The sequence below is a fragment of the Micromesistius poutassou genome (genome assembly GCF_964030765.1).
Source record: "Micromesistius poutassou genome assembly, chromosome: 18".
In the NCBI taxonomy this organism is placed as follows: Eukaryota; Metazoa; Chordata; class Actinopteri; order Gadiformes; family Gadidae; genus Micromesistius; species Micromesistius poutassou.
Genome location: NC_140288.1, coordinates 8613424 through 8627859, shown reverse-complemented (window position 1 = coordinate 8627859; position 14436 = coordinate 8613424). Strand labels below are relative to the sequence as shown.

Below are 14436 nucleotides of genomic sequence, written 5' to 3'. Positions count from 1 at the left end.
TTTGTGGAAAGTTTTCTTTTTACTTTAACTTAAGTAACCATGAGTATAGATCTTAAGATAGTATAGCCTTACACACGAGGGAGGGGGGGGGGGCTTTCCATCCACCGTTCCTAGCAAGGCGACAAGATGGACAGACACACAGATGCATGCAGGAGAGACTGAGGAGGAGGGCTGGTTGTGTTCCTGTTCAGCCGTGCAGAGCAGGGCGCTGAGGTGGTGGCGTGCTGATAATCCTTCCTCTTGTCCCATTCCTTCCATCCCTGATCCTTGCAAGCTGAAAAGGTTTCAAAATGGAGGGTGGAGTTTGGTTTCGAGGAAGCCCAACATTCAATACACTGCACATTTCATCTCTAGACTACAAATGGATTCAGCCATAATGGGTGGTGGGAGGGGGAATACACGCTCAGCCAGCTATGTGGAAATGTGATGTGCCTTTAGGTTTAGATTTTAAAAGACTTTGAGATCAATTGTATTTTATATCCAATGGTTTTGAGTTTGCTAGACTATTGAAATTGGGAAAAGTAAGTGATTGGGAAAACTAAGTGAGTATGAGTATGTATCGCCCCCTACCCTTGAACAGACAGATAAATAAGTTGTCATGCACATCTGAACTTCAGCCATTGTCTTTTGGGACATATTAGAATAATAATGTACATGTACAATCAAACATAGGGGCATTGGAACTTGCTTTCAAATGTCACTAGTTTCACTTAAAGTTTTATCTGTAGGCATCATTAAGATAGTTGTCTTATTGGTACTATTTTAAGGACTTCTCCATTGAAAGGGGGAAATTTGTGATAATACTAAGTTTTCAGCTTTTTTTTGGAACTGAACTAATTTATAAGTTTTATAAAACATTTGACATTTTATGATAAATCAAAGTTCTGTCTTCAACTTAATTATTTATTTGTGTATTACAATGAAAAAATAAATCCCTAGGCAGGGTTCTTCATAAAACAATACATATTGCCACATCAGTTTTTCTTTTATCTCGAAACCTGTAGTTTTTGCACATCTAGGAAATCTAAAAAGTCAAAAGATCAGCTGCCATTTGTGGTTAGCACCTTAATTGGAACCTTACTTTGTTTTACTTCAGCATGCATGGCACACAAAGGTTTTCTACATTTGACATTAACTAACCCTGCATACCTTATCAAAAGTTATTTTAATTAGCAAATTATTTAAAAAGTTGCAATGAAAGGTCAACTTAAATAGTACCCAAACATTTAATAAAAATTTCACAACGTTCTCCAATAATAATTTTGTAAATTCCTACGATTATCTGAAATTGTCTGATTGCAACTTAGTCCCATCCTAGAGGTTGGATACCCTTTAAATGCCAAACCTATTGCCCATCAAGTTCACTCATTAACTCAAATTGTACTAGTCAGAAATTATAAAAACTAACTCAAACAAAAACCCGATTTCTTTTTTGCCCTGTATACTAAACATTGGCCACAAGTTATTTCTTACCGATGCATGTAAATTATTTAAGTGACAAAGCAGAAAAAGGACAAAATATACAGGTAGTCGACAAACCAGGGCCAAACGTTATAATCCTGTCAGATATTAATCCAATGTCCATCTTACTGCCATGTCTTCCTATGTTATCCAACATTCACTTTAACGCGATTCAAAAAGGTAGTCCCCTGATGAAGGCAATATTAATACAACACATCTTTACGTTCCGTTAAATACACCAAAGTCTTTTCCCAGATAAAGTGGTCGTCATAGCTGATAAGATCGTGCACCGTTTGCCCCAGGTAGGTCAATAAAGGTATATTTGAATGAGATTAATCAGCTACCCCCAGCACAAATACACCTACAGACAAGATTGAAAAAAGGCATCAAGTCACGCATCTCAGTACAAACAGTGCTCCGCATAACTATAGAAACAGACTGAGGATTAGGAAGACAGACATAAACATGAAACATACTTTGTGTGGAAGAAAATGTGTTTGATTACATAAACATACAAGAATAATGCATGCATGCAGTAACGTTTTTTTTTTTAGGAATAAACCCATAAAAAGTTTCTTGATCATTAGTTAGTTACACTACAGCAACTACACAACTAGGATGTAGTGTTAAAATATAGAACTTGGATATGATAATCAGTGATAAGGACCTCAACAAATGAAACATACCAGTGATCATATAGGCTTCAAAAAACTGATATTCTTCACTACATAAATTCTATCAACAATCATGTGAGATTTGAGCTAATTATTGTACAGATTTTAAATAAAAGATAAACCCTTGATGTTTATCATAATGTATTATGTGTCTGTAAGTAATGGCAACCTGCCCCATGAGACCACCATTAGAATAACCCTTTGTTAACGGAGAATGACCATCACCTACCCTGGCACCTTTTACAAATGAAAAACGCCAATTACCAACCAACGGCGAATACACAAATAGAATAACCTGACCAACTCTTGCGCTACAGACCAATTATAATTGCAGTACAATTTATGTTTTTTTTTTTTTAATTCATCCAGTACTTTTTATTGTCCTTTCAATTATATACAGAATGGGAACCAACATCACAGACAGATCATCATGAAATGCCACATTAATAGTCCATGGACTCAACTTTGATTGCAAAGTCTGATAAAGAGACCAACTTGTCGACTTTTACCAAGTCTTTTGGTTTCCTAAGACTTCCTGACTGACTTTGAATTGGACGTGAACTTGTGCAACTGAAATTATGGCTGCACAGTTCCCATACACTACAAAACTACAACAATAAAGCTGCAATAGACAAAAGCAGATTGTCAGGCCCAATTACAGAAATAGGAATATTAACTTATCAGTATATATTTATAAATATATATAATATTAGAAGGTTACTGGCAAATTGTACATGTTCAGATGGTCTCAATTGTCAAAAGCAACAAACAATATAATTTCTATTTATCAGGTTTTCAAAAATCCCTTGACTGCCTTTACATTTATTATGGAACAACTTTTTCTCTGGTTCATGAAACACTACACAGATTCTCTTTTTTTATATTCTCATCTGTATTCTTAGCACTATGTCTGTGGAATTCTAGCCTTCTGTACAAAGAACAACACAATCTATAAATTTCAATCCCCAACAATACATTAATAAGAAATATGTTATGAGTGAGTTTTAGTGTCAAATTTACAATGCAATGGATATTGCGGTAGGATCACATTTAAAATACATTTGCCTAATTATTGCATTACATTGCTTTATGACACCAATTGTCCAAGAGGCAGAGAAAGAGCTCAACGTATTACCAATATGACCTAAAACAAAGATTCACAAGGCTGATTCACATTGCCTCAAGCCAATGGACAAGGCAGTTCTGTTCAGCTGGCAAATCTTAAAATATTTTCCCCCACCATTTAACCAGCAAATATTATGTTACACAAATAACTTATTGATTACAGTAAGGGTTATCTTCTTCCCTAAAGGGATAAGCTGAGATATTAACTGAAATTGGCCTGTTTTACCCTGATTCAGACAAGTTGTTTAATTCCAAATAATCATCATCATATGGCCGGAAGGGGGGTTCCACACATGAAAAGGAGATTGCATGGTCATCCCCTTCTAGAGTACAATGATCAATTTGGAATTAAACTAATCTGAATCTGGGTAAAACAGGAATATGCCAATTTACAGCCATCTCGGCATATCACTTTAAATATATAGGGTACTCACTCATCTTCTGACATATGTCTTGTAAATATTTTTAAGATTTCCCAGCCATTGTGAACTGTAGTGTATAAGTCAGAATGTACCCACATTGTGAATTTCTACAGGCAAGATTATTATGAATAGTACAGCCATCAAGTTGTTACAGTCAAGGACTAGAGTAAAGGTTCTTTCCACTGCAACTAAAACCCCATTCAGAATATTAGGAGATCTAATATTTACTGCTTTCAAAGGAAGCAGCCACAAAATGTAAATTGGGTAGATTCAATTGGTAACCGCTATGACTATCATTTTCCTCAAACCACTTTCCTGACCAGAAAGTCTGGGCTTTGAATTCTGACTTCCCAGTGATCTGTGTAACTTCACTACAACCAACTGTGCAAATTGCAAATGGGGTTTTGGTTGACAAAAAAACCTGAACCCATCCTTTAAAATACATACTTTCATAAGTCAAGAAATGTCAACGGCAACAAATACATGACACATTGCAATAAATATCTAAAACATTCTGGACATATAGAAAGACCGTGGATATGGTACAAGCAAAACTTACCTTCGACTTACCTTTAGCCATCTTGTTCCCTGAGTCTTTCTTTGCTTGCATACCTCTCCCAACAACAGGACATTTCAATCAAAGCTGAGAACATTCCTGGCGACTTATCTCATCCAGCAGTCGTTGCACTAACGAGACTAAGGGGACCCCCATCCACACACACATACGTTTTCACGTCGACTTGAGTTATTTTTTTGGAATCAATTGCCTCTCGTTGAAAAGGTGTGAGGAAGAGGGCTATGAGGTGTGCAAGCAAAGAAATACCAGCGGCCATCTGAGGCGCGGGCACGCACCACACACAAGCCCCCGCAGAGGCCTACAGACTAGTGCTGAGGAGGTACAGAGGCTGTGGTCGTCAGCAGCACAAACCAAGAGAGAAACACATCTGGAATGGAAGAGAAGAAGGGGAGCAGGCGGAAAGCCACACGTATGAATGGTCGTACACACCTCTCCTACCCGGTCCAGCTCCTCAGCGGTGCCTGTACTCCCGCTCGCGCTCCCTCTCGCGGTCCCGGTCACGGTCCCGCTCGCGATGGCGGTCCCGTTCGCGGCTGCGCTCGCGGTAGTAGTCCTCGTGGCGGTCTCGACTGCGGGACTTGTGCCGGCGGCTCTTCTCCCGAGAGCGGCTGTGGTCGCGTTCCCGGGAGCGCTCACGTCTGGCATTGTCAAAAGAAAAAGATGTGTGGGCACTGTGAATGAAAGTTAAGAAGACTTGTTTTTTTCCATCACGTTAGTACAGTACATTCTTATCCCCACAAAAAATAAATAGTTGGTACATTGATCAACTTCAACATTTAGCTGGAGCATAAATAAAAATCTACACATAAAATGCGTACGTTTAACATAACTTCATTTATGATGTCAATGGTATATTTATCTAATAAAAGTAGGATTCCCCAGCAGGGTTTATTACCTGGCAGAGCCATAGCTCTTGGACTCAATGCCGTGGAGACAGTCCTGCAGAGAGCTGATGAGCACTTTACAGCGGTCGTCAGCAGACACTTTAGACTGCTTTATGAGGCTGATGGCCGTCACCAACGTCTCTATGGCACTGCCATAGTCCGCTGAACAGAGGAAGAACACAACGGGACGTTTAGGGGAGGCCGTTAATTAGGAGGGAGAGGCTCCTCTAGTAATTGCAGTTTCACACCGTTGTTAATGTGATGTGGGCTAGGGCTGCAACAAACAATTATTTTCATATTCAATTAACCACATGCTTTTGAAAGTGTGTATTATGATCACAATTGACAATTGAGTGCAAAGTGATGTCTTAAATCAGCTTGCTTTTTCAGACAAGAAAACAAAAGCATTAATTTTATAACTATCCATAACCCAAACATTTGTATTAGTGAAGCATTAGGCAGCAAATGTTTAGAATTTGTACTCAATAAATGACTTGCATCGATTATCAATATTTGTTGAGATTTTCTGTCCATCGACTGATCAATTTATCAACTAATCTTTGCAACGCTGATGTGAACTTAACATATAATGTTCTTTGAGTGGCCGCAGATGATATTCATGCAAATCCTGCATATCATGCATATCATGCAAATATGCGTTTTAAATATTCAGGGTCTTCAATCTTCAATAGCGGTTTCTCTCACCAGCGCTGGCGTCAGACACGGCTCTGGATATGGCGCTGGAGGAGATGGCCCTGTTCCTGTTCATGATCTCCTCAAACTCTGCCTCGCTCAGCGGGGTCCGCGACACCTCCATCTCCCTGTGGACCACGGAGAACCAGTTAACCCAAGGAACCGACCACCACGGAGAACCAGTTAACCCAAGGAACCGACCACCACTCAGACACCACGGGCGTACAAGAACCCCACTCATTCATAGGAAGGCTCAATGTCATTTTGATTTCAATCATTTTGAAATCGAGAGATTAATACAAATTCAATCTAATAATTACATACATTAATACAACAGCCCAATGTAGATACACTTGTGGCTTTTTTAAATGACGAGTAAGACTCATCTCTCATGAGCTCTTGCACAAAAAACACATTTGAGACCGACGGAACACTGCTGAATGTAAACACTACATACATAAACATCTATAGGTGGACTTTAACCAACACGACTTTGAGTGAAGCCGATGTAGCCCAGCTTACCTTCCACCAGGGCCTCCGTAGTCCCTCTCATAGGGCGGCGGGGGCCCGTAGGGATCGTTGGGGCCGGGCGGGCGTCTGTTGTCGTTGGGGGGCATGTTGTTGTTTCCAGGCGGGGGGAAGAAGGCAGGGTTGACGTGGGGGGCCGGAGGGGGTCCACCCGGCGGGGGCCCGGGCATGTGTGGAGGCGGAGCCAGGGCCATGGGGGGTCCGAGGGGCCCCGGGGGGCGAGGAGGGAAGGGGCCAGGGGGCGGGGGCCCCTGCTGAGGGGGTGGGGGGCCGGGGGGAGGGCCGTAACCTGGGGGAGGAGGGCCAGGAGGCATGGGTCCCATGGGGGGCTGGAAGACCTGCCCGGGGAAGAGGACGGGGGGCGGGGGCCGGTCGTTGCGGTTGGGAGGGCCCGAGAGGGGAGGGGGCAGGCCCTGTCCTGGAGGGGGGGGCCCTGGGGGGCCGGGCGGACCGGGTGGGCCGAGGGGGGGGCGAGGTGGGCCTTGCATCCCGCCTGAAACCCAAACATAAAGACCTGTGTTAATTATATAACCAGGACTGTAGACAAACATCTTGGTAAAACACTCATTTAGGTGCATTCTCATGAATTAAAAGTGGTGTTCACAGCAAAGAAAATGTAAATGGGGTTGATGTTTCAATAGTTACACACATTAATACAACAGCTCAATGTAGATACACTTGTGGCTAGCGGTTAAGGAAAGTAAAAAATAAAATAAAAATGACAGACACGTAGATGGCAAACTAGATCGCTCATGCAAACGCAAAATACATTTGAGACTTGGTCTGAAACACGAACTGGTTGGCGTGTTCCCGCGCTTTCAATTTAATGCACATGCATCGATCGTCACAAGTATGCTTTCAGGAAACGCATTCAAACAAGAGCCACATTGTACAACAGCACTATCTATGATCTGCATTTCACAAATCTGCTTAGCCGATGATACATTGGAGCCTGGATTAGAGTCATTTTGATTATCTGCTAGAAGAGCGTGTTTCGCGACATAAGAGCTGATCACAAATAAGAGCTGGGGAGCTGGAGGAAGGCATTTAATACAGTGTAGCCAAATTATGTTTAAGAATAATTCAAACCTAAAAATCAATTTATTTCAAATATATAAATGCAGAGCACTAGTAAATCAATCCAACTTTCGGCTTGATCCGCTGGGGTGTTTAAAGTTAGAGATAGGGTCAGCTGGGGGGGGAGGAGGTAAAGAGAGGTGATCGGAGTGGTCAGTAGAGGCGCTTCACCTCTTGGACGCCAGTTCCCGTCCCTGCCCCCGGGCGCGAAGGGATTGAAATTCATGTCCATCAGAGGGCCATCTGGTCTCATCCCTTGGCCTAATGGGGAGGGGGAGAAAGCACACCAAATCACAACTCCCGTCTGACGAGCTGGCCAATCCCGCTGAAGGGGCACAAGCCAATCAGCAACAAGCCAAGAAACGATTAAAGGGATTAGGGCAAAGAGAAGGAAACCCACGTCTCTATGACGGCGCCCCCTCCCCTCAAACCAAGATACTAGTGGGAAGTAACCAAGATACTAGTGGAAAGATTCAAAATACTAGTGGAAAGATTCAAGATACTAGTGGAAAGATTCAAGATACTAGTGGGAAGATTCAAGATACTAGTGGGAAGATTCAAGATACTAGTGGGAAGATTCAAGACAGTAGTGGTTTGTAAGAGTGTAGTGGGAAGTAACCAAGAGAGTAGTGGGTCGTGACAGATAGCAGTTGAAAGTATCCAAGATATTAGTGGAAGTAACCAAGATAGTAGTTGAGGGTAAGGAAGATGGTAGTGGGTAGAAATCGAGAGTAAGAGTAGAACAGAGCATTGCTGAATGAAGAGGAGCATAAAGAGGCTGGGGGAAGAAACAAAGGGCCAATAGGAAAGGTTGAGCAGAAGGAAGTCGGTCAGCCATGCAGTGAGTCCGTAGTAGTAAGGGCTCAGGACCAAGTGATGTATTTTACAAAGACACTATCTTTTAAAACACATCCCCAAATAGATCAGAAATTAGTGAATGAGTGAAAATGGGGCGGTAACTGAAATCTTAAAAAAAAGAAAAGAAGCAGGAAGAACAGACTACAATCCCTTTATATTACGGGACTTACATTAAGGACTGTGTCTAGATCAGGGCTTCTTCAACTATTTCATTTACGGACACAGAAGATAATCTTTGTGTATCTGTGGGACTCTGTGGGACAACCCTACACTCAGAAAACTCTCAGCACACAGGAATCAGTGATCCCTCCGTTGCTCAGAGTTGTCGTTGTGCGTGGTCGGGCCACGACCCATGGTTGAAGGAGCCCTGGTCTGGACCGAGGCCTGAGCACAGATTGCAGCCGGGTCCACAGGAACACTCACCAGGGAAGTGTGGGGGAGGGCCTCCTGGGCCAAGGGGGCCGGGGAAGCGGTCTCCTCCGGAGCCGGGGGGGCCAGGGAACCGGCCTCTGCCCCGACCTCCCATGGGGAAGCCGCCACCGCCTCGAGGGCCAAGTCCGGGGGGGCCGGCCTTGCCCTCCCCGGACATCTGGCCCGACTGGGTTCCTGGGGGACCAAAAGGAGAGAAAAACAAACTAACTTGCAGTACGTTCTCAGCGCTGGTCGTCACGGTTACAGTGCATGCGGAGCTGGGGCTGCCATCTTAGGCAAGTCCTGCGTCCATTTTAGTGGAGCACAGTTTTGCGTAGCGTCCAGAGGAGTAACGCATGCCAATAGAGATAGACGGGGAAAACACACAGTACAAACTGACTATTTCCAGTTCTGCCAATGGCAGTAGAAAGCTTTTGCTTTCAATGTGAACATCAAGGCCCAAATATACTTTAAAGGAAATATGCCCGTCTCTTGGGCAACAGAGCCGCTTTTGAATGAGTCCAGTGGGACAGGGTACAATATAGTGGCTATATTGTGTGGGCTGTTCAACGTTTTACAGCACAAGGCATGGCGAGTTGAGACTCAATCATTTGCGTTGTACTGTTGACCAATGGCAGGCAATTCTTATATATATTTTTTGCCCATCAGGGCCTTCAGATGTAATTTCCCCAGGAACTCCACTTACTTTTCCTCGACTGCATCTCGAACTGGCTGAGGGACTGTTTGTTACACGGTGTGACGATGGGGTTCTGCCCGTGGAGCTCCCTCTTCGACAGCAGCTCCATCAGCTTCCTGGACGAGCCCTCTGAGCCCACACACACCAAGGCGAACCTGGGACCAGGCAGAGAGCATGTGTCAATCCACCAACCAAGAACAGCGGTACCATCTGGCAGAGGCTCCATGGAGGAAGGGGCTCCCCAATTAGGGAGGTAACATGCATGCATTGTGCATACACAATGCATGCATTGTGTGGATACTTAAAGGTTCAAATTTACACCATCAGGTGTGAGTGTGATTAGCCGCCACAAGCCGTTTTGAAAATGTGCCGCTTTTGTCATACATCTAGGTGGACACACCCACTTGTAATGTCAGAAGAGGGAGATTTTCAAAACGGCTTGTAACGGCTAATCACACGCCCACTTGGTGGTATAATGTCTAATTTAAACATAACATCCATATCCATTTATTATGCCGTCATAATTACTATCCATTTGTTAACACATTAGTCTTTGTGAAAACAATTTTCCAACCCCAAAAAATCTTTGAGGATGGAACATCTTGTATCAGTGCGCTTGTAAACAACGCTCAACCAGACTGTTCTGGAACATAATGTGTGAACCCTCACCCTTTAGACTGGCCGTTGGCGCGGTTCTCAAAGAACTTGATTTCCAGGACGTCTGTGATGCCTATCGACCGGATGGCCTCTGTTAGGTCCTCATCTGTTGTCCACTGTTTGGGAGGACAAAATACATTAGTTAAATGAACACATAACAGTGAAATGACCATAAAAGACGCATTAAACAAATGTCCGATGCCAACAATACTGACGGGCATTTTATGAAATATTGAGTGCCGACGCAATGGCAGGACGCCCAAATCTATATTATCAAATCTAATATACTTCCTCATACTATTCAATATAATAATTATGAGATAAGCCAATAAGTGTGTTAACAGGGTAGGGTTTTGGTACTGACTGAAGCCCTAGTACAATACAATTAAATTTAATGTCAATGTCATTAATCATTCCATCAACTTTTTTTAACCGATTAAAACACAAATATGTTGTATGTTCAAAACAATGTTGCATGCATCACTTCATTACTTGTGACCCCTGCAAAATTAAGTCATCCCCCTTTGAGAAACTTTCAAAAATAATCATGAAATCAACACCAAGCAAACATGAACATCACAGCTCTGTCAATATCGATTTCGATCAACACTCTAATGGGAGGTTGTGTGGTTGACTCAGTGAACTTACCCATGTGAGGTTTCCGATGTACAGGGCGATCCTCTTGCCTGTGTAGGTGTAGACCACGTTGGGCGGGGCACTCTTCCCGCCCTCCGCCCCGCCCGGGGCTGGCAGGGCGTCCAGGTAGTCCCGGTCCTCGGGTGCATCACCATTATTGGCCGATGGGGAGATGACGTCATCGTACAGGTCAATCTGCTCGTGGACAGGGTAGTCCGTCTCCTAGTAGAAGAAACAGGGTGAGCACAGTGGAGTGAGGCATAATGGAACCATTTAAAGCACTTGTTGGACGTACTCCAAAACTACTCATGATTTGCTCGGGTTAAATACATATCGCCCACAGAATAATGAATAGATAGGTAGTACCAGACGGCTGCGCTTGTACACCCTGTCTCCTAGGTAGTATACACAGCTAGACACACGTCTTTAGTTCCCATGCCAGATTGCTATGAAATATCCAATTTATAGGCTATATATATATTTATAGGCTATATATATATATATATATATATGTCTAAACAAAAAAATTAATTTACTTTCAAACTGAATCAACTTCTATTAAAATGTGTCATTATCCAAATACACAGACACAGTAGCGATAGGCTACTTTCATGTCACTTTCAGTTTCGACGCCAGAAGATTTCTGGCGGGCGGTTATTAAAAAAAAAAAAAAAAAAACAGAGCGGGGAGCCCCGCCTACCAGGTCAGTCTCCACCACAATAAAACGCCAATTGTATCTATTTAATTATATTCCTAGTTCGAAAAGTGGCCAAAATACATAACATAATTTAATATAATATAATATACGATTAGTCGGGAAAAAAAATGTAATAGAGAGAAGAGTCTGTATTTTTATTTTTGACAGTATTGAAACACAGCGTTGGTATTTCTTAATACCCTGGTATAGGTACCATGTCGAGAAAAAAGCGGAAACAACTAATCTGCCTTGTGTCTGGTACTTTAAGATTAAAACAGTCAACATCCTTGAACTTATGGACAACATGCTGACATGCTGTCTCGGTCTGCACTTCCGCACCAAGGCTGCCAGTTATTCGTGTTTTCGCTCAACACATATATAAATGGTTGTATCCGTATATTTAGTTGACCATGATAACATGAAGCGATTTAAGAATAAAGTGCATGTAAACAGACTCCAAACACGGTTCATCTCCCTCCACATCTTTCCACTACCAGGATGTATCGACTAGAAGATACAACATGATCGAGACGATCAGTGCTACAAAGCAAATAAAACAGTACTAAACAGTCCCCATCCATGTCGTGGTTGCAGTACCTTGATCGAGAATTTAAAAGTATGTAGAGGACACGCACAGATCAGACGATAGGTTAACATAGCTGAGGCGGGGGTGTGTCCAGAAAGGTTAACAACAACACTCGAGAAAGTGGCCAAAGTGCGTCTTTACGCAGCAGTTATCCACCAAACTAGTGGTTCAAACCAACACCGATGTTTGTTTTTTGATGCCTAACCCCGGGTCTCCAGCAGTAAGACCCTTCCCACGGTCTAACTGCTGGAGACCCGTGGTTAGGTGGACCCGCTCGGAGGCTCCACAACAATGGAGCGGCGGCGCGCCAGCGGAGGCCACGCCGCGGCGGGGAGGCCTTCAGCGCGACGCCGCGTTACACAACACATGGGCCCTCCTTTCATTTGCAATAACCAAGTTCCGCCATGCAATTACAGTATGCGCTGTTAAAATGTTTCTTGTTGCAGTTAAGAGGTCGTATTTTCCGATTTCCACGCCATTAATCCCAAGGTTTGAGGCTGAAACGCCCGTCGCGGCCTCCGCTAGTAGCTGACGTCTGGTCCGAGAATACAACACGCAGACCAAACAATTTGTCCAAACAACGCGAATAATGAACCTATTGATACATCATGGACAGTTTCGCCGAAGTAACTATTGAATACCTGTGTGAATTCCTCCTCTACGTCGGCGTAGATATCGATGTGGTCGACACCGTCCGCCATTTTCCACGCCGCCTTCTCCGCCGTGCGGTCGGAGCCTATGGAGTCTGGTGCGCCGCCTGCAGCCAGCCTCACAATGAGGACGGGCGCCCAGCGGCGCCCCCTGCGGCCATGGGGAGTTATGCACTTTACACAATGACATGCCTTACTGCGCACAGTGATTTTATTTCATGTAAATGTGCTGCCTCATCCTGCTATTTAGATTAAATTAGGCCAAAAGGATGTACCCAACTCCGAAGACGAAACAGGAGTTTGACCCTGTTTCCTACTGACCTAGTACCAGTGCCAGGGACATCTAGAATTTAAGGCACTCGGACAGTTGGGCAACCATCCTATGGTGAATAGTTAATGTAGTGAGACGTTTGATATTACAAACGAAAGGGTTAGGGTTAGGGTCAGCAGCTAAGCAATTCATGTATATGGGTTTGTTATTGAGTGCACATTGAACAAGCATGTAGGATGATGGAGATGGCTCAACTGGAAAACGGCATAATTGATCCCATAACCAGTTCAGCAATAAACAGAATCAGCTCCTCATTGCATGACCTCATTTTGACTGGCCTAGTCCTAACAAATAAGTCCAAAAGCCTAACTATTAACCCACTGACCTAACTCTTTACTTTAGTGACACAAATACTTTTTGTATTTGTGTCGAGCCTGTTGCCTTCATGGCATCACTTTTGTTCCATATTTATTTTTGTGTTACACTTTTCTAGCCAGACGTTCAGCTGTTCTGGTTTTATGATCAATGTTATTCAGTCATTATATCAACCCTCTTGCATTCAGGTGACATTCCCATCTGTGCAGCGTGGTTAGATTATGAAGACTGCAACTCATGATTGAAGTTCCCTTATACATCAATCAAGAATACCCTATGTTTCTGCTTGCAGCTATAGTTCTAATACATATATTATCATATAATAACTTAACAATAACATCTGGCCTGGAATTAAAAAAAACCTGTATATTGTGATTGAGATTTAAAAATATCTGAAGTATTTCAATTATTTAGATACCAGGGGACAATAGCGATAGATTATAAGTATTAAAGTAAAAAAAGGATGAAGAGAAGGTCTCTTATTTCTTTATGCGTTCGTTTAAGTTTCAAGTTAATTAAATGTGGTATTTTTTAATTGAGTAGCTGTATTGGTATCACTAATGAAAATGTTAAACAGTCCATACGTTATAAAACCAAACACAGCACTCACACAATAATGGGAACCAATTTACTTCTTATTACAGACTTAAATCAAATAATTACATGTAAAGTAAAATGATACAATGCGGTGCAGTAAGAGATACGTGGTTTCTGTATTCTCAGCAAGACACAGAAGGTTTACATTATGCAGCACCTGGATTAACTGCTACACAAAACACACACACCTGCACTACCACAAACACACACACACACGCACATGCACACACACTAGCATAAACACATGCACACGCACATGCATGTCTCTTTTTCTCACTCTCACACACTCTGTTACACACAAATTCCAGATAAATTAAGAGTGAAATCAGATAATTCTGAATGCATGCAAAATTAAATTAGGCGAGTACAAAATCTCATGACTATTGTTTTTAAAGAGCTAAGTGGCCACTTGTAGCCCAAAATCACTTAAAAAGTTTAAAACATGCAAGTAGACATACAATAATGAATGAGTTCAATCAGAATCAGAGTTGTATTTACAACAGAGACCGCTCCATAATTATATATGTCAGGGGAATCCATTAGATGCATTGAGCCACTGA

General features: G+C 42.7%; 1 protein-coding gene across 2 annotated transcripts; it reads right to left on the bottom strand.

Annotated features, from left to right (window-relative positions):
• Positions 1–280: 280 nt before the first annotated feature.
• On the bottom strand, positions 281–12723 carry cpsf6 (cleavage and polyadenylation specific factor 6). 2 transcript variants are annotated; one of them, XM_084483124.1, is made up of 10 exons: positions 12625–12723; positions 10713–10922; positions 10077–10180; positions 9408–9562; positions 8723–8905; positions 7613–7702; positions 6359–6857; positions 5849–5964; positions 5155–5305; positions 281–4897 (listed from the first exon to the last, which is right to left on the bottom strand). In XM_084483124.1, exons 1-10 carry the CDS (start codon positions 12682–12684, stop codon positions 4711–4713), a joined length of 1755 nt encoding a protein of 584 aa, XP_084339250.1. In that variant the 5' UTR covers positions 12685–12723; the 3' UTR covers positions 281–4710. The 2 variants fall into 2 exon arrangements, with proteins under 2 accessions (XP_084339250.1, XP_084339249.1); XM_084483123.1 differs by having other exon boundaries at positions 281–4930; positions 8723–8934; positions 9413–9562.
• Positions 12724–14436: the final 1713 nt, after the last annotated feature.

Bases quoted from the DNA above. Each gene is read 5' to 3' on its own strand.
- cpsf6 (XM_084483123.1), bottom strand. From the start codon at position 12,684: ATGGCGGACGGTGTCGACCACATCGATATCTACGCCGACGTAGAGGAG. The intron at 8,935-9,412 runs GTGGAGTTCCTG...ACTGCAAGTTAG, and splicing joins ATGCAGTCGAGGAAAAGTAA to TTTGTTTTTCTCTCCTTTTG. The intron at 6,858-7,612 runs GTGAAGCGCCTC...TTTGGGTTTCAG, and splicing joins CGGGAACTGGCGTCCAAGAG to GCGGGATGCAAGGCCCACCT.